The sequence below is a fragment of the Pseudochaenichthys georgianus genome, chromosome 6 (genome assembly GCF_902827115.2).
Source record: "Pseudochaenichthys georgianus chromosome 6, fPseGeo1.2, whole genome shotgun sequence".
Taxonomy (NCBI): domain Eukaryota; kingdom Metazoa; phylum Chordata; class Actinopteri; order Perciformes; family Channichthyidae; genus Pseudochaenichthys; species Pseudochaenichthys georgianus.
The window spans coordinates 7818485-7839532 of NC_047508.1; the positions used below are offsets into that span (position 1 = coordinate 7818485).

The 21048-nt window shown below is 42.7% G+C and overlaps 1 protein-coding gene across 1 annotated transcript in view; it reads left to right on the forward strand.

Annotated features, from left to right (window-relative positions):
* The first annotated feature begins 241 nt into the window (after positions 1-241).
* The window catches only part of LOC117447967 (transcriptional enhancer factor TEF-1-like), a 37930-nt gene continuing 17123 nt past the window's right edge, over positions 242-21048 (forward strand). Inside the window, exons 1-2 of the mRNA XM_071203397.1 lie at positions 242-417; positions 19859-20341. Of these exons, the coding sequence (XP_071059498.1) occupies positions 20137-20341 (205 nt within the window). The 5' untranslated portion in view covers positions 242-417; positions 19859-20136. The remainder of the gene's footprint in view (positions 418-19858; positions 20342-21048) is intronic.

Consider the following 21048-nt stretch of genomic DNA (forward strand, 5'->3'; position numbering starts at 1 on the left):
TCTCCTCCTCCTGTGAATAGAGTTTGGGCGCTCCACTCTTTTCTTTTGTTGTTGAACGCACTCATACAGTCCGGCCCCTTCCCCCCCGCTATCTTTCTTTTTCTTTTTTTCTCTCCACCCATCCTCCCATCTCTCACTCACTCTATTTCATTCATCCAGGGAGGGTGACGCCAGCCCCTCTCACCCCGCCCCGTTCAACTCAGTCCACTGCGTTCATTTCATTCCTGCTCCCATTCCGCGCATATTTCGCATCCTTGGAGAGACGCTGCGCATTTTACGCACTCAGCGCGTCCGATTATCCATCAAACCAAAACCGTGAGGACACTCTGGAGTTGGCGGAGTGCTTCCCGATGCTCTTGCGACTCCAATCCGTGGAAAAGTGTGGGAATTAATCCATAAAGCGGCGTATGAATCGAGGTAAGTTCCCCGGGAGGAGTCCCCCCGTCAGCCTGCGCGTCGGTCTGAGAGCCCTCGGACGTTTCGCTTGTTTCTGAAACCCTGAAGTGATCACTGAAGCTGAAATTCAAATAATTTAAGCGAAATCCACACGCTTTACCTTCCAATAGATGTTAAACAAGTCTAACATGCTTATTGATGCGTTACCGTGTGAGCTTCAGAGCGAGGATTGTCGCTTTCACTCCAGTTTATCCTATTTTCCCGACACCAAAAACCTTATTCTTCTCCTAAATGCATGCCGGGGGGTATTTCTCCATCAGTTAGGTTACTGGTTTGACCGGCACGTAACGGGAAAAAGATGAAAACATGTTCGCTGCAGCGCAGGGAGGAAGCTTAACAAAGCTGAGTGAACGGGAGACTTGTTGCATCGGCGGGGTTTTCCTCCTCTCCAGCCCAGGCCCCAGTCACAGGAACAGGCCACAGGCTGAGAACTGCACACAGCCAGTGTTTACCAAAAGGACAGCGCGCATTATGCTCAATGAGAGCAGATCAGACAGGATGCTGCTGGATCTGCTCACAAATTACTCCCTGACTGACCTCTTCATCTTAAAGACAAAATATGAAGGGTACAGAAGTCATTTTATAAAACTCATTTGAGTTTTTTTCCATCTTTTTCATCTTTAATGCGTGTTCATAACACGTAGCCTGCAGTTTGTAGACTCAGCTATTTAGGTCATTCTGAAATATAATTCAGATTTTGTATTTACTTTCATTCTACACCTGATTACATGTCATGTGTTTTCGGTGTCTGTCTGCGGTGGCATCCTTTTAATTTTTTTGTTGAAAAATCCCCAGTAGTAGCCTATAGAATGATTGATATGTTTTGTTTCCTTTTTAATTCCTAACCCAGATAACATCTTCTATTATTAAGGTGTCTGATGACATTTTGAAGACCTCAAAGATGATTAAATCCCCCACAGTAGCCTATTATTTAAATATATATATTCTATCGATTCCAGGTTACATCGCATAGGTTTTATGTGTTTGGTGAATTTTGAAAGAGAGCTTTTTAAATCCCTCAACAGTAGCCTCTAACATGATTCATATTTCTTATTTAGCTTATTTCTATATTCCAGGTAACATATGTTTTAAGTGTCTGGTAAATGTTACAGCTTTTAAACCCCATATGGTATCTTATAATAACCTCCCCATATGGACTTTTGTTGTGTATTTCCTTCTACATATTGATTAAAGCACTGCTCTTGCCAGAGATGTGTGGTGATGCAGGCGATACACCACGATGTAGTTATCAGAGAACATGACAGCCTGTAGGATGAAACAGTCGCTGCTTTACTTCTGTTACAGTAATCAATCTGACCAGGGGCGGACTGGGGGGGAAAAGTGGCCCGGGGATTAATTGACAGACAGGCCCACTTAATGCGCGGCATGTATCAGCCGGCCGGCGACGAAAGTATGTTACTTAGCAAAAAACCCTATGCATTTTATGTTATTTTGGACAATTATTCATATAGTAATCACATTACCTGAGCCCTTGAGTTGCCTAGAGCAAAATAGTTAGGGCATATATTTAGTGATTTTAATGTTAACAGATCATTGAAGCAATAACATTTTGACCCAATTTGCCTGACTTAACACATGGAATAAAACATGGGCGTAGGAAGCATCCTCAATGTGGCTGAGACAATTTAACAGGGGGTGTGGGCAGGTGGTGGACCTCTCCTCCTCTAGGGGGGTCCGGGGGCAAGCTCCCCCGGGAAGATTTTTTTTTAAATGTTGAAGTTAAATGCATCAATCTGGTGCACTTTGAGAGCAAAATTAGGGTCGCCTGTTCAAGTCCCCGACCAGACCTATTTGGAGTGTGGACTTCTACTTGGAGAGGTCCCAGTTCACCTCCTGCCCTGCGGTGGTGCCCTTGAGCAAGGCACCGGACATCCCCCTTCCGTACACTAGCTGCCCACTGCTCCTAGTACTAGACTCCTGGTACTAGGATGGGTTAAAAGCAGAGAACACATTTCACTGTGTGCTGTGTGCTCTGCATGTGTGACCATTTAAGAGGGTTTCATCCCTCCCAATTCTTCTTCTTCTTCTTCTTCTTCTTCTTCTTCTTCTTCTTCTTCTTCTTCTTCTTCTTCTTCTTCTTCTTCTTCTTCTTCTTCTTCTTCTTCTTCTTCTTCTTCTTCTTCAACACCCATATAAAACAGAACTGTAAACAGATCAACTTTTTCTTTCAACATTTATTTGAACAGCAAGTGGAGGCAAAAGTGACTGCACCCAAAACAATAAACCTGCTAGCTAACTAGCCTAAACTCAGTAACAGAATGTGGGCAACACGTTCTTCTCCACAGCCGCGCGACCTCTGAGTCAGACATCACTTCCCCCTTTTCTATCCTACGGGGACAGCCGTACAGCCACTCCCCTGAACCCTGTTGTAATACACTTTTTGGGGATGCAGCTTGGGATGTGAGGACATGGCTTAGAAAGGGCGTGTCGCCTTCTGTCCTGCCAGTGTTGGCAGGACATGAATTAAAATGTCGAACTCGGACTTCATTTTAAGGACATTTCGGCCAGGGGTGTAGAGCTATATTTGTTTAAGCACCGGATTGGCAAAACAGGAGAGTATGTGCACCAGTCTGCCTTGATCTATGAATTCATGTCTGTGACTCTCACAGTATTTGCTGCCCACAGCTGTTTTATAGAAGGAACACCTCCTTCACTTCATGAAGTCTCTGCAGCGCCAGGAGGCAGCGGAAGGGTTAACTCAGCTTCTGAGAAGAGGAGCGCACACCGCCTTTCACGCACCGCCTTCACGCGCTGGATGAAAGGATTTCAATCAAGAGTCGGTTTGTCTCCTTTTAATAGAGAACGTATGGATGAGTAAGATTGTAAAATGGGGATAAATGATTTGTTTTATTAATCAAGTTCAATGATTCAATTCAAATGAATGTAAGTTTGTCGTCAATGATATATTCAGATTACTTTCCTAATGACACATTGTTTGAATTTTTTTGATTATTATAGCCTTATTATTCAAAGCAATGTCCTTAAATATTATTCAAACATGATTCCATTATACAAGAAAAACTGAATTTGAGACAAAAATGACCTTTAACAGACTTACAAATATCCCCCCCAAAAAAACAAATCTTACTGTTTTTAGACCTAACATATTTAGGATTTTTATTACATTTAAGATAAGATAAATCTTTATTAATCCCCATAGAAAAAACATGCTCATAAAGACATGCATGTTTATATAGTGTGTAGAGTAAGTTTTGCTTCACCTGTGCAGATAAAATATGAAATGAATGTAGAGATGATTTATACCACCAATAATCTTGACTTTTGGGCACATTACACGTTTTGTCTTCCTTTTTAGTCTTATGAAGTGTTTCTAAATGATACATCAGGCAGTCCGGAAAGTGTAACAGAGGAAGGGGATGCATTTGTGTGTGTGTGTCTGTATGCGTGTGTGTCATTGTCTTTGCTGTGTCTAGGCCTGCAAGTGTACAAAGCTTTATCAGTCACCCTGGGCAAATAGCCCCCAGTCGTCCCTCCACTTCCCCCCTCCCCCCTCCCTTTCCAGTCCGTTGACATCTGTTTTGAGTGCTCCGTGCACCTGTAGAGACCGGCGAAGTGTGTGTGTGTGCGAGAGAGAAAGGAGGAGGAGGCGAATGGAGGCACATAATGCAAATCCAGGCGTTTGTTCTGGGCCTAAGCGACGCAGACCGGCTGACTAACGACCATTTGGTGTGTGTATGTGTGCACATTTGTGTGTGTGTTTGCCTCTTGCTGTCCAGGCCAGGCAGGCCTATTGTTGCAGCAGCAACAGGCGTCGGTGGATGAGGACGCACCATATGGCCTCTGTGTGCTTTAGCCTCCACCGTAGTGTACGTGCACATGTCTGAGTGTGTGTTCACACACTTCACCAATGCTGGCGCAATATGGTGGAGCCGTCCGCCGCATTGTTTTATCTGTCGTCATATTTCTAGACGAAATCCGACACACAGATTTGTATGGAACCCAGATTAAGAGGAGTAATCTTCTTGGCATGAAATGCTGTTTTGTGATCACATTTATTTTTTATGAGATTTGTTTTCTTTGGCAGTTCAAAGTGTGAATTGTCAGTTTGACAGTTGGATGAATCAACAGGTGATTCAGGGAATTTACGTGATGCTCCTGATGGTGAAGACCGTGTTTTTGCCGTTACGAAGGTGTCAATTGGACAATTTGATATATTTATTTTTAAATACAATTTAGTTTTAAAGCTTATTAAACTTACAGGGTCCCTACACTCTTTTTTCAATGCATTCTTACTATTTTCTATAATTCTTTTGCATTGTATCCTTATAATGTAATTGTATGCGTGTTGTGTTCAGGTCAGGCATGTAGCAATATCAATAGGGATGCATCTCGTCTCTCTTTTCTTATTAGAGCCTCAATGCTGATAGTGTGTGGGGGGGGTGAGTGAGTGAGGGGGTCAGTTAGGAGAAGGAGGAGGAGGGTGGGGCGGGGTGCAATGGGGGTAGGTGGGGAAAGGGGTCCTGGTTGCGGTGGGGGGGCATGCTTTGTTTAGGAGATGTGGGAACAATGGGCAACCTCCTGGGTGGGGGTGCGGGGAGTTGGTGTGCAGGGGGGGGGGGGCAGCTTTCTGGCTGTAGGAGCCTGTGTGTCTGCCCGGGCTCCCCGGCTCTCCTCCTCGTCTGTCTCTCTCTAACGCCCTCAAATATTTGTATAAATGTTTTTTTCTCATATATTAAATTCATTTTATTCAGTGACAGTTAAACAGTGAATAATGGACATTATGTGAAATAGAACACCCCAATACAGTATCCTTTAGAATAGGGGCCCATAACTAAAATAAGTATTTACATTACATATTACTAACACATCTACATTGCTGGAGTGTGTATGTACTATAGGGAAACATTGCAAGCCAAAAAAAACACAAACCAAATACCCTTAAACTTATACAACCCCAAATTGTCCCAAAATATCATCCATCTTAACGTTTAAAATATATCATATTAAACACATAAAAGGGGAAAACATTTTTCACATTTAATGCATTTCCCAGTGGAGTAACTTGTTAAGATGACCCCCGCTATTTAGTGTATTCAAGCTTTGACATATTTTTATACGAACTGTTAACTGAACCTTTTTAGAAAGACACGCACATATAAAGACTTATTAAAGATAAGATATTAACATAATAAAGCTTTTACAATTGAGCTTTTTTACCCGTTGTAAAGTGCTTTTCCTGGTCTTTCATGTGGGAAAATAAGTTGCGATAAACACAGTCTGTTGTAGAACATATTTACTACATTAGACAGGCATTGTAAAATATATATGTTTTTTGATATGCTGCGTCAGTGGCGGCGCCAGAGATTTTCTCTAGGGGGTGCTGTGGGGTAGCTTGACGTTTCATAGAGGGTGCTCAAACATTAAGGGTTTCCCATTAATGCACCGGCGCTACAGTTGAATTTTCTACTGCAACACTCCCCACACAGTGTACCCGCGAGCTGCGACTGTTACAATGAAGGCTCGGTAATCAGCTCACAGCATATAAGTGTAAGCAGGGGTAAAGTGCTATTTTTACAAGTGGAGAGTGGACCTCACCTCCTCTAGTGGGGTCCGGGGGCATGCTCCCCCGGAAAGATTTTTTTAAAATATTGAAGTTAAAAGCATCAATCTGGTGCACTTTAAGAGCAACATTAAGAGATCTCTCATCACCCATATGAAACAGAACTGTAAACAGATTTTCTATTTCTTCATAGACATTTTACAAATCACTCCCCTTTTAAAACAAACTGTTTGAGACCCACTGAGATAACTAGACTAAAGTTAACTATCTAAACACAGAGAGTCCTTTACTTCACCTGAGCTGAGGTTATCTGAGACTCTCAGTCTGACAGGAGAGAGTTCTCCCTCCACCTTGTTGTTGAAAAAGCTCCTTATACCCGTTAGCTTGGCTAGCTAGCACCAGATGCTAACCACAACGATCTCCGGTAGATACCCACCGTTGCGCGAGCTCTCTCTCTCTCGCTCGTTCGCGCAGGCACACAAAATGGCTCGTGCCACACACACACGCACACGCACGCACACGCACGCACACGCACACGCACACGCACGCACACACACACACACACACACACACACACACACACACACACACACACACACACACACACACACACACACACACACACACACACACACACACACACAGAGCAGCGCTTGAATGAAACACAGAGACCCAGAAGTAAGCTACTTCTTACAAGGCCTATTATGTGCAGAATCCCTCTCACTTTCAGGTGGTTTTGATTGAGTGGACGTTTAAGGTCTAAAAAACGATACATTTTCCACTTTGCTGTTAGCAAATCATTTGGCGCTCTAGCTAACAGGAAGTCACTCAAGTCTCACAAAGTAATTTAGCCTATGGGTAGGTCAAAAATCGAATCGGTGCTGGCCATTGGCCTAATCATATCACCTGTGTTGGCTTTATGTTTTTAGTCAAACATTTGTTTGTTTCACATTTGCATTGATGTAATCAATATTTTTTGTAATTTAATAAAAAAAAAAATAATAATAAAAAAAAAAAACATATTTCTTGGGGGTGCTTAGGGGGTGCTTTGGCAATCATGGGGGGTGCTTCACCCCAGCTCCCCCCTGGTGCCGCCCCTGTGCTGCGTGTATACAATATATATTTTTTTAGATGCTAGATATGGCAGAATATGTTGCTATCAGCATATTTTAGTTATACCGTACATGCGATTCTGCTACAACAATGTTGTGAGATATTAATCTGTGATGAGAGGACATTATGAGTTGTGTAAATGGATTGAAAATAATAACCCTGATGGGACTAAATCCACATCTGCAAAGCAGGATCTCACTATATGTTGCACTTATTATCTGCATATACAGATTGTTACACACAGTTTTATAAAAGCTGAAGTTCAACCGTGTTCACTGCAGAGGCACAAATACAGCAATTTATTCGCTTATATCTTTGTACAATACATAGGCCTATGTGGTGTGTTAAGATGACTAAACGGTAGTAGTATGGAAAGGAGAGAATCATTTCCACCTCAGGAACCGTTCCCTTGATTTTGATAGGACAGAAAAAACATTAAGACCGTATTCTTGTTATCTGCATTAGCTTTAGCATTAGCATAAACATGGTTTCAGCACCAAGCAGATAATCAATCAATCAATCAATCAATCAATCAATCAATCAATCAATCAATCAATCAATCAATCAATCAATCAATCAATCAATCAATGTTTATTTATATAGCCCAATATCACACATGTTACATTTGTCTCAGTGGTCTTCACAGTCAGGGCCGCCTTAATGCACGGGCTGACCTGGGCTGAAGCCCAGGGGCCTACGGAGATCAGGGGCCTATCATGAGCCAATAAAAAAGTTAAAAAAAATATTTCGGATATTTCGGATGTTTTTAAAAAACATTTAAATAAACAAAGTCTTGGCTTTCAGAATATGAAACTTTTAGTTCCAAAATCACACGATAAATAAATGTTTGAAGCTTGTAAAGGGAAGATGACAGCTCTCACTCGCCACTCACTCCCCCTCCCTCCGGCTGACATTATGAATGTAGACGTATAGTAATCATAGATAACACGGCAGGGTCCGTTACAGTTTGCTTTCATCTGGTTTCAAATAAACAAAGTCTTGGCTTTCAGAATATTACAATTGTTTCGGCAAATTCATATGATAAATACAACGTTGAAGCTTCGGCATAATTACAAGCGGAGAACGGAGAAAAAATACACACACTCGCGAGCTTCCCCCAGACCAGTAATCCAAACGAAAATATCTTCCCTCCGTAGTATTATGATCATTTGCTCCGCTAATCAATCAGATCGATGGATTCCAAACATGATGACTCTGAAACAGTCAGTGGGCACCACTTAACAGCCAATCAGAATGAGAATATGTTTCACATGTGACTTATTCAAATTGCGAGTGATTGAGTGACAGATGAAGGTTGTTTAGGAGAAAAAGTTTGAGAAGAAAAAGTTTGTGTGGCGCTCGGGAAAGGAAATTGTTGAGGGAAAAGGAGTTTCGAGACAAGCAGCTATTACAAAAAATGCCGAAGCTTACAGGTTATTTTAAACCTGTAGGCCAGGATGAGGAGGAAGGACAGATGAGTTCTGTACCGAGCAGTAGCGGTGCCGGCCGCGGGGCCTCGGAGCCAAGTAGGCCGTCTGGTTCTGATAGCGATGGAGTGGCGGGAGAGGAAAAACAGACAGGAGGGACATTATCTGTTGGAGGAGATGGAGAGGACGACGAGGACTTGCTACGTGGAGGGGAGCCAACGGCAACCGGACAAATACATGAGGGATGCCCGATACGTCACTCATCTGGAGGAGAGGACCAGGCGCGCGTAGAGCAGAGTGGAGAAGTGCGATCACAGAGCCTGCCGAGGCTATGACTTTCATTTGTTGTTTAAATAGGGGGCCTACAAAACCTATCAGCCCCAGGGCCAGATGGCAGGTTAAGGCGGGCCTGTTCACAGTGTGTACAGAATATCAGTGTGACAATACGACACCCTCTGTCCTTAGACCCTGACATCGTACAAGGAAACACTTCCAGAGAGAAACCCACAGTTTAAAGGGAAAAATGGGAGAAACCTCAGGGAGAGCAACAGAGGAGGGATCCCTCTCCCAGGACGGACAGACGTGCAATAGATGCCGTGTGTAGATAAATGGAAGGGAGCAGCTTACCCACCGTGGGAAGTCTGAGTCAGCCTCCCCCTTCCTGTCCTCAGCAGGAAGCGAGCTGGAAGTCTGCATTTCTACTAATGCTGTTTACTTTCCCGGTTGGAGGGATTGACACGAATAACACTTTGCAGAGTGGGACAACAGCTTAGTCTGCTCCTGATACTCTCACAGGGGAACTGTTTACCTGCCGTTGTTCTCACAACCTCAGTTTTTGTCTTCAGCAGGTTGACAGTGATTTTCTTTTTTAAAGTGACACTTTTTTGTTCTGTAGTTTAAAGTCTCGAGACTCAGTGAAGATAGTTATTATTGAGAAATGGCGGTATAATGGCTACGTTGCAACTGAAATATTTTCACAGAATGAAAGATTTTACAATTGACTTCAACATTTCTTGGTATTTTTCTCACACTGATTTGCGTTTCTTTCTTCAAATGCTTTTAGCATCTGCGGGGCGGCAGTAGATTTTCAAATATTCATCCTTTTTCCATTAGCCAGACTTACACACAAATAGAATCTTTCATATCTAATGAAATAAACATTTGTTCGATTAATTACACCCAGAGCTTTTCTTGCTACAGCCGTTTGTTGTCTGTAGCCTATGTATAACCTGTAGCAGCTAGCTAGTTAGCGTATTCTAAGCTAACGTCTGACAGTTTTCTGTCTTATAAAACTGCACTTTACTTATTCACCATTTATACTATGTACTACCATTTACAAAAAATGTGCTGCCAAGTAGTTAAACTGACATTGTGTTATTTGAAGTATAGATTTGAGTACAAACTAATCTGCGTAATCAGTGTGAAAATCAATTTTCAGTGTTAAACTAATCTCTGGGGTTTGTTGTTGTTACATTTTGTGTGAAAGTCTGCAGCAACCTGTGTCTTTACTCAAATATCATCAAGGCTTTAACACCTGTAACCCAGTCATGTTTTTATTTGCAACATCAGAAAGAAAATACTCATAAAGCTAACATCTAGGAACATGGCAAGATTGCTGAAAATATTACTTAAATGGCAAGAGGACAGATACCTTTAAACATATTGGTTTATCAAATTCAATGTATCAGTATCCCTTGTTGTGAGGCACTTCGAGATTTGTCTTGGCAGATGAGAAGCGCTATATAAATTAAATATATTATATGAAAGACAGAAAATCTGAAATCCTAACAACTCAATTTGCCTTAGTTTGGATTTTCACCTAAACATAGAGAGGTTTAGATTATCCGACAAGCCTGATGACTACCTATCTACAATTACCATATCTGATTCAAAGTATGCTCAAAATCTTGAAATCTATACATTTTAAAGCCAATTATACCTAAAATAACCTACACATCCGCATTGGAGGCACAGCTACCACACTCTCTGCCTCCTAACCTGCATCGGTCTAAATAAAGCAACAGCAACGTTTTAATGGACCACAGATGGAAACCCAGTTCAGGGGCTAATTCATTTGTGTGTGTGTTGAGCAGAGTATATTTTAGCTGTTGAGGATGTAATTGTGGAGCTGCACAGATAGAGTTCACTGTCCTCTCTTCACATTCATGCAACCATGCAGTGTCCATTTGGTCTCAAACATAAATGCACACAGACACAAACACACACGTTTGGTTTCTGTCCCGGCACAATGCTCCCGAGTTCACACTTATTAAATGGTGTTGGTATTGCTGTAGCCTCCCCAGGCCTCTTGTTCTACCGGTGGAGGATATTGTCTTCCGTGTGTGACAGTGACCCCCACCCCACCCCCCTCCACGAAGAGGCCACATACTAGCTCGCTGTGACTCAGCAAAAACGGGTGGAAGAAGACAAACAGTAAAAGGATGGAGAACAGAGAGTAGGGCTGCTGGCTAAACCTTTTACCATCACATCTCCAGGAGGAAACAAGCACTTCACTGTATCAGTGTGCAATCTGCGACCAATTACTGTGTGTGCATAAATGGTAATGCTTCTGTGAAAGGAGATGGTGAAATAATGAGGAGTGCATGCTGTGAACCACTGCCTCTTCACCACTCATCAAGCAAGTCTCTTTCCCGCTTTCTCTGTCTTTCTCAAGTGTGTACTAGCGCTGAGGAAGCATGAAAAGGGCTTTTCTGGTTTGGTTTCACTGATGCTGCTTTTTCATTTCGCCCGATGAATATCTGTCTTTGTTTTTTAAACATCACATCGGGTTAGAAATAATCAAACCAACTCTTTCATTGAGGTGATCATTTTCCCAGGGCATCGTACCAGATTAATTTATCAGTAATGGATTAATTGAAATCGTGACCATGAACTTTAAAGACTGAATGCAGAGTTGTGCGTCAGCGCCAAGACAAAATCACGACTAATGGAGGACAGCACTGATTAAGGTCGGCAGAAGAAAGGGAGGCACAAGAGATTGGTTTGGAAATTATTTGTGACTCAGAAGGTAGAATGGTCGTCCACATAACAGAAGGTTCGTAGAAGGTTCTTCGACTCCTCCAGTCCACATGTAGAAGTATCCTATGGCAAGAGAATAAACCTCAAATGCAATTGAACACAAAACCATGTTGAGTCTTATTGGTATTGTCACATGGTTTGATGGCTGTGTAGCCTTGTGAGAAAGCATGTCTCTGTTTCAACTTGATGACCCCTGTGGACATCTGGGCATGAGCAATTCTTACAATAGTCCCGTGTGAGGTCGGCTTTGAGAATAAAAGCCACAATCGATAAGGTCATGAAGTCTTGTCCTCCTCTGACCTCATGTGCAGTTCGCCCTTCATGACCCCGCTGAAGGGTGGTCTTGAAAGTTGTACAGGAGTGAGTCCGAGAGTTAGCTGTTAACAACTCCTGGTGCCTTTGTCTCAAATTCAACTTGTTTGTGTTCAGATGCCTGAAATAAGGTCTGTGGTTAACACAATATTAAGATATATTCACGGTGGGTTCTACGACATCAAATATGTCAGTAAATACCCCACTCATCAATGTCCGAAGCATCTAGTTTTCTTAGAAACAGTGGTTGCTCACAAGTGGCCTAATGAGACAACTACACATCATCACACCGAACATAAGCCCCTTAAGCTGCGCAGCCATGCCACCGTGATGTTGAGGATCCAGCGGTAGCTTTTTACTTCTGCCATTGTAGTTCTGCCTCAAATATCATTAAAGCGTGTTGACTTTATTTGAACCCTCCAAAGTTAAGCAACATTTTTAAAATACTATACATACCTTAATAATTGTGAGTTTTATCGGCCAATAATAACATTTATGTCATAACCCATAACACAAACAACAATCTTGACCCAGATAAGTTACATTTAGGTTGTTTATTTAAAGAATTGACACCACAATATACATTAAACAGAACCATTTTGAGTATACAAATAGAATTATGCAATCTAGACAATACTACTATTATTCATTGCATTTTTAAGATGAAAATAACCTCAACTAACCTCTTGTACAGTCTGAATAACCCCATTCATAACCGTACAGTAATGCTTTAAAGCTCTTATGCTAGCAGGAACCCTTTTGAATGATTCCAAGCGAAGTTACCATTGTGGAGCTCAAGGACAGAGATGTTCTGAATCTGAAATCATAAACTTAAATACACTCTGACTCTTTGAATAACATGAGGTGCAAAGGATGTGTCCACTGTGGAGGCTGTTAAGATAAATGATCTGCCCTGAATCTGTTGAAAAACCGAGTGATGGGCCTGGATAGTCCTCGATGACAAAGCAAAAGCATAAACTATCACCTCTGAATAATTATATTTAGGGCGTAAGGGACCATTAAAACATGGCAGAACATTATAAAGTGGAACAATGTTTGCTTTGAAGATTATGAGAAAATCCTGTTGTATAAAGTGTGTGTGTGTGTGTGTGTGTGTGTGTGTGTGTGTGTGTGTGTGCACCCGTTGGAAGCAGTTAAAACAGATGCCGTTCAGTGTTCCAATAGAAGAATGAGTGAAAGGAACTGACTAGCCTGTGATAACACATTCAAGTTGTCTACCAACAGGACCCCCTGCTGACACACACACACACACACACACACACACACACACACACACACACACACACACACACACACACACACACACACACACACACACACACACACACACACACACACACACACACACACACACACACACACACACACACACACACACACACACACACACACACACACACACACACACACACACACACACACACACACACACACACACACACACACACACACCTAAGACCCTCTTGTAATGCAGGCACATCACTTGCATTACATTTCCTTACAACCTCGCTCGTGATACGGAGGCTGAGAGCCGTGCACATTGCACACATACATCGAGTTGGCATGTGGTGGAAGCCAGTACGTGAAAAGAGGAAGAAAGGCGACACAGAGGGAGAGCATGAGAGTCCAAGGCAGCTGCAGGGCTGTGGCTGGGCGCCCTGTGTGTGTTCTCCTGAGGGCTGGCACTGACACCATGGAGCCTGCTGTCCTGGCTGCAGTGGCCTGGGCCTGCCTGGTGACAGGGACACAGAGGAGGGGCAGCAAGGGGGCACAGGAGTCGCCCAGTCACAGTTGATTGTTGTGTGACTAATGTCTCTCTCCAGCCTCCATCTGCTGCTGGGCCCCTCTCTTGAGCCTCAGTAGGGATTCTACTGTTAACCTGAACCCTTCTCCTCTTCTTATCTCTGCTTTACTCTAAAACCTACTGATTTCTGATTCCTCTCATTAAAAGCATCTTTAATGTCATTACAGATACATTCATTAATAAACAGTATTTGTTGGATTTTTCTGTTAACCATAAAGCCTTCCCTTCTCTTCCGTTTCTCTTGTATCGTAACGTTACTTGTCTTCTTGTCTCTTGTCTAATACCTACTGATCCCTGATTTTCACAATCATAAGCATCTTCAAAGTCATTACAGATACATACATTATCATTAGTATTTCTTAGATGTGTCTCTTCTCCATGAAGCCTTCTCCTGTTTCTGTTTTATTCTAATACCTTCTGATCCCCGATTTCTTTTCAGTTTTTGCCTCACTCTCACTGCTCTTACATTTTGTCCATAGTTGATAGAGACCAAAACCTGAGCTAAAAGATAAAGCTTTGAACCGCCATGGATCAGTGCAAGAGGCTCCAGTTTATTTTTGAATATGATCTCAGCTCTCTGGTTGATAAGCTGCATTGTCAATAATTTGTAAACCTCACATAAAAGCAGCCTTAGGCCCCAGCCACACGAGGACGATAACGGTCATATCCAGTGGCGGCTGGTGGAAAATATTTTTGGTGGGGCTGTTGATATAGTGAGTAAACAATTTTTTTTGGGAGAAATGACCCCTTAAATTAGGACTTCTGGTGATGTAATGGCGCGTTTCCAGTGCAGCGCGGAGCTCGCTTTAATGCTGCGTTCAGACCGGACGCGATGCGAATATTCGCTTCGCTCTAAACGCTCCTATCGCATCGCTCTAGTCGCTCGAGTTTCACCGCGGCTGCCAGCTGTGTTTACTCGCATCATTCAAACAAGACGCGCTGGCTCGGGAACTACAACTACAACAACATGAACATATTTTACCGTGATTAAATTGTAATACACGTTTCTAAATGATGCCGACGTAACAACATACTGATACCGGTTAGTAAAAACCATGAATTAATGCTTTGACAAGTCTGCAGACAGACGGCAGGCGAAACACCTTTTAGAATGCCACCTGTTGTGTGCTGTGTCAGTCTCTCTCTGTTTACCTGTGTCTCTCTCTCTCTGTCTCTCTCTCTCCTTCACTCTCCCTCACTCTCTCCCTCTCCGTGTCAATTCTATATGCCAATTTTTCTTGTTTCTGCCGCTGCGTAGCATGTTGTAACAACGTGGAATTAGCAGAATAGGCTATTGTATTGTTTAACTCACACCTGTTGTTCTCGATGTAATTTAGCTGATAAAAGGAGACTAATAAAAGCTAATAAAAGCCTCACGCTTGGCGTTTCACTGTCAAGGGGTGCGATATAGCGTGTATGTAATTGCATTACAAATACTGACTTGAGCCCCCCCACTGTATGGGTTAGCCCTACCATAGATTACCCAACAAAAATACTCTGGCGCCGCCACTGGGCTAAGCTAACGTTGTATATGCTCACTCCACACTCATAACAACGGCCTACAGACATAAATAAACCAGCGACTGTATTCGCCATGACACAGACAGTGCCGAGCCGTGCGGGGCCCGTTTTTGGTTGCGTTTCCACTTGGCCTAGTACCGGCTAGCGGGTTCTAATTCACAGTTTTTCTGGCCCCATAAAATCGTGGTTCTAGGGCCAGGAACAACCAGGCTGAGTCGGGCTGAGTATGCTAAACTAGAGAGAGAATCGCTGGCAAGGGGGCTACAACTACAACAAGATGAACATATTTGACCGTGATTTAATTGTAATACACGTTTCAAAATGATGCCGAAGTAACAACATACTGATACCGGTTAGTAAAAACCATGAATTAATGCTTTGACAAGTCTGCAGACAGACGGCAGGCGAAAGATCCTTTTAAAATGCGTGTTTTCTAAATGGAGCTTGGCTAAGCTAACGTTATATATGCTCCGACCGTCCACACTCACAACAACGGCCTACAGACATAAATAAACCAGCGACTGTATTCGCCATGACACAGACAGTCTGTGGTTTGTACTTGTTTAACTTTGGTCTAGTTTCTGAACAGATCGTATCTGTCCCCGGCTGTTTGAAGAGAGCATGGGAAACAAAAGACAGCATTTACCTGTTTGCATCCAGCTAGCCATGCCTTTCTGGTGTACCAGCTACGTGAGAAGCCTCGTTGATACGTTTTGTCTTTTTCACGAGCTTGCTGCGATATATACAAATCGGGTTGGTCCGGTCCAAGGTCTTTAAGTATCAATTTATCTCCCAAACTTCTCCTTTCGAAAGGATTGGAGAGTAGCTCTTGAACGGAATTGGGCGGGGACCAAGGTCCGGCGACTCTACTCCCACATGAAGCCATTCTCATCCAACTACACCTTGGTCACTCACAAGTCTAAAAAACAACTCACGTCAACGCACGTAAGCAACGTGGGCGCCAACGTGAGCGCCCTCGTGACCAAAATATTTGACGGCGCTGATTGGCTGAAATTATGTTTGGGCGGCACAGTTTACTATTGAGACTTTTGCAACCTGCTGGTTGCTGCTGTTTGGCTCGGGGGCTCCTTGCACGGCGCCCGGTAATGATAAACTAATGCCACGGGCAAGGCCAGGCAGGAAACATGTGACTTATCAGTAACTTTAGACATCGTAACACCATTTTAAACGAGATTTTATTGTACACTTTGTGTACGCATGTGGACCCTTGACCGCAAGGACTGCCCTCTCAACTGACATGTATCGTCAAAGTTGTGAGTTTTTTTTTTAAGAATTCATCAAAAGTAGTGTGATTGTTCAGTTCTACTTTTGTGCTTAAAGTAATATTTTGTTGTTGTTGTGAAGATTACTTTTTAGTGATTCATGGACAATAACTGGCACAACAAACCATTATGACCCTTAAGCACATGAAGTCTCAGTTGTATTTTATTTGCAAGGACAATGTTACCAAATGGATGATATGATTCATAAAATAATATTTGGAGCACTTTTTGGCGTTGAATCTGAAAACATACCACCGACTTCCCTTAAGCTTTTGTTGCTGACTCCTTAACATGAAATTGCTTATTTACATGTCAAGCAGACATGTGGCATAATTAGCACTGACGTGGAGGCATGTTTTTGTCTATCGAATGAACATAACTTCAATAATTGCTTCTTTTAGCTCTGTTTTGGTCTTCTCCATATCTGAGGAAATTCTGCCTCTGCTTAATTCTGGACTACATTATCAGCTTGTCTCAAACGTTGTCTAACGGCCCGTCTACACTACAGCGTCGACAGCGTCGAAAGCTCCAAGCTGCTCCAAGCTGCCCATTCACTTTCAATGGGGTGACGTCACGTAGCCGCGCTTTTTCGCCGAACTGAATTGTGGGTAGCAGAGCGAGGCGTCTCAGGCGACCAGAAGTTGAACATTGTTCAACTTCTGGTCGCCTGGACGCCGGAGTAGCCAGCGCCAGCCAATCAAATCCCGTTTCCCAAAATCTGACAGCTGAAGCGCTAGCCAATCAAACCGCGTCTAAGCTGGGAGAGATATCCCGCCGTTCATTTCTATATTTCAAAAAAAGTCGGAGGAGAAACTAACTATCGCCGTAGCAAATCACCTGGTTTTGTATGACCAGACCCTCTTCACCTACCGGGATACAAACCGGAGGAACCAGGCATGGAGGGAGGTGGCAGAGACAGTGGGGGAAACTGGTAGGTTTTCGCCTGTTTGGGGAGTTTATATATATATTGCTCGCATAAAATCCCCGGGGGTTTTTGCTTTGTATGTCGGGGGCGGGAGATTCATGTGATTGGTTGTTGGCCGTGTTGCTTGAATAAAATCCCCAAGCTCCAGACACGCCCAGCTCCAAGCTATTTTTGGAGCTGTAGTGTGGACGCTCCGTAACAGGTGCTGGCCAGGTAGTTTAATGTGTGTTTATCAGAGCGTTCTTGCTGAAACACTTTCCATTTGCTAGACGAATGGAAGTAGTTTATTAGTTTAGACTTTGGTGAAATGTTGATTGACGAGAACATGCTAAGAATTCTAATAGGATTACACTGCAGAAGTGGTTTGAAAAGTTTCTACTGATGTTTCGATCCTTTATATCCGCCATTAAAACGTGTCATCAGTGGAGTTATGGTGAGTTATGATGATCACAGCCTCTGTTACTTTTGAAAAGGGATACTTAACTTTTGCGCACACACTGTCACACTCTCTCTGTGAAGAGGAAACAAATCTTGTTTCTGCTGGTGCTCAACCATAGGTTGAATGAATGAGTCTTTTGAATGGAAAACTGTTGGGGGGGGGGGGGGCAGGAGGGAAGAGGGGAAGAAAGCAAGGGTAGGAAGTTGAAGTGGAAACGGTAATGAGGGTGAATAGAATAAGCATGAAGAGAGAACCAGAGGACAAACTCAAGCAAATCCAGCAGATCTCATTCATTACACCGGGCTGCGAGACTAAGCCAAAGGAAGTTTTCTTGCGGCATCGCAACATTTTGCCCCAGGTGTGATAAAACATTGAACTGGTCTCAAGTTTATTAAAATGTGTCCAAAAGGTTGCCCGCTGATTTACAGGCTTAAGTTGCATGTGTGTGTGCTGTCAAATGTAATTGTGCTAAAATAAGCCAGGCACACACACATGGACAGAAACACACTTCAGGCTTCTGCAGGCTGTGGCAAGTGACAGTGTATGGGAAGTGTGAACAGTAAAAGACCAGACAAACTGACATGTGTTCGCCCAAGGAGCTGGCACCAAAATTGTGTGTGTGTGCATATGTTGGTGTGTGATTGTGTTGTGTACTTCGCTAAGCCTGCTGTTTACTGATGGGGATTTTAGAAGAATTGTAGGCCACTGGCAAGCCCCTTCAGTTTTGTTTTTTTCCCTCCATGAATCTGCGAGTAGCTGTGTGTCGTACTGTTCTATCTGTCTGTCCACTTGCTCCACTTATGTGCATGTGGATTTAATGTTGGACTACCACAGCGGTATAACAAAATAGGCAATTTCCTACATGAAAAGAAGCAATAATGTTCCCCTAGCAGCTTGGATGCAGGACTACAATATGTTCAGAACTTCAAGCTGCACATGCTCCTGTTAAAAACACAGACTTAATATCAGCGTGAATCTGGGTTCCAGAGCTCCATAGACCAACCTATATTCTTTTGATTTGCCCTTTTTTCTGAAATGATGGGTTTTAGAGATCATAAGTTGAAATGGGTAGGGGAAAATCACAATTTAAAAGTGGAATCCTGAACAGCAATGAGCAGCACTCCGTCCGTACAGAGAAATCAATCAACATTAGATCTGTTCCTTAGGGCAGCGGTTCCCAACCTGTGGGCCGCGGCCCCCTAGTGGTCCGCGAACGCATTGCAAGTGGGGCGCCAACTAATTTGCAATGTGTGGAAACATTTCATTATTAAGATTATTTTTTTATTTGAACCTCTTTTCCTTTCTCTTTCTTGATCCTCCTAAACAACAGTCATTACAGTCTTTGACAGTGGTCTGTATTACTGGATTAACAACGTGTCACATGTTCTGAATTGACCAATCAGAACTTTATTTAGCCTCCGTATTGTTAATGGTTGAATGTGGGCCGCGAACATCTTTTAGATTCTTAAGTGGACCCTGAGTTGAAAAAAGTTGGGAACCGCTGCCTTAGGCTATTGAAGGACATTACCTTCAAAATGAAAACTCTTGCTGTTAGGTAGACCTGATAATATACAATTATTATATTATTATATGAAAATATAGATTTGGTTAAAATATATGATATATTTGTGGCTAAAAACTCAACCCATTTGAAATTCAAAACAAGGCGTTAGCATGTAGCTTAGTCATGGGAGAAATTTTGCTTTGCCATATTTTACGGCTAAAGAATCATACCCAAAAACACATCATTTAGTTGCTGGAACTATTTAACATCTAGCTAATATAGGAGTGACAAATGTAAAGTTGCCTTTTAGAAATGTACAATATTTAAATTTTGAAGGGGAAGAGAGGAGTATCACATGCAAAAAGTAAACGCAGGATGTTGCGGTAATGTGGAATGTGCTAACCTCTCTGCTACGGACATATACTTCTTGTAGCTCACCCGATATTTTTTGTTTCTGTTTTTTTTCATTTAGGGTTCCTGCTTTCTGAAGAGGGATTTGGACCATCTTGCTGAGTTGTCTCCCCTGTACCAGACACTTTTGATACTATTATTGGTAGTCACAAATTGGGATTACCGTTCTCGAATCAGCAGCTAGCATTAGCATTCTGTCCCTAGTTGTTCGTAGCTGGCTGTCTCCGCTTGGAGGTAATTATTGCCATTAGCAATAACGTCAGCGCTAGGTTACTATTATCACCTTACCAATAGCATTAGCGCTGAGTATACGTCAGCTGGTTAGCATTAGCTGCCAATATGGATCGCAGTAGCTGGAGCGGCAGTGAGAGTCCGGGGGAGGACATGGAAAGACTAAGTGACTCTGGAGGGGATAAAACAATGGATGGGGACCCTGAGGGGGTCTGGAGCCCCGATATCGAGCAGAGCTTTCAGGAGGCCCTGGCAATCTACCCGCCCTGTGGACGGAGGAAGATTATACTGTCGGATGAAGGAAAGATGTACGGTATGTAATGGGAAATGGGTAGACTTTGGGTGTAAGCTGCTGTGGATAACTGAAATATAATTTATTTTTGTGCTACCAGAAAATAGAGGGAAAGGCCATGATGGCAACTTCATTTTTCAAATGTTGTACAACTAAATGCAAAATGCCCATGCTCGATATTTGATACATTATTTCTTACTTCTTTTTTTTAAAGCAAATTCTTGGAACTATTAATCTAAAAGAAGGACATATTTAGTTTGTTTCCTTTTGAAAAACTTCAACAATTAATTAGTTTGCAAAATTGATTTCTATAGATCCATAAATCAACTAAAGGACTGGCTGTTTCAGCAAAATGTGATGTGCTTATGTGTTTATACATCCCTGGTGGCTAATCTTCCATACAGAACAACAACAGTTATGGAATAAAGAGAATATTTTAACAATGTGTGGATATTTTCAAAAAAACGTCACAGTTTTGTCGTAGAATGTGACATCTATGAACAGTGTTATGAACACACGAAGAGATTGGGCGAGCTGTTGGTGGGGGTGTGTAATCTGTGTGTGAGCGCTGTCTCACAGGGTCTCTGGTGTCAGAAACACAGGATAGAAAGAAAAACTGTAAAGGAGCGGAAAAAGAGGCGTGCTATAGGTGCATCGTCTGTATGTGTGCGCGTCTAAGAATAAGTGTGAGCGTAGGAAAAGATGTGTGTGTGCGTGCACTTGTGAGT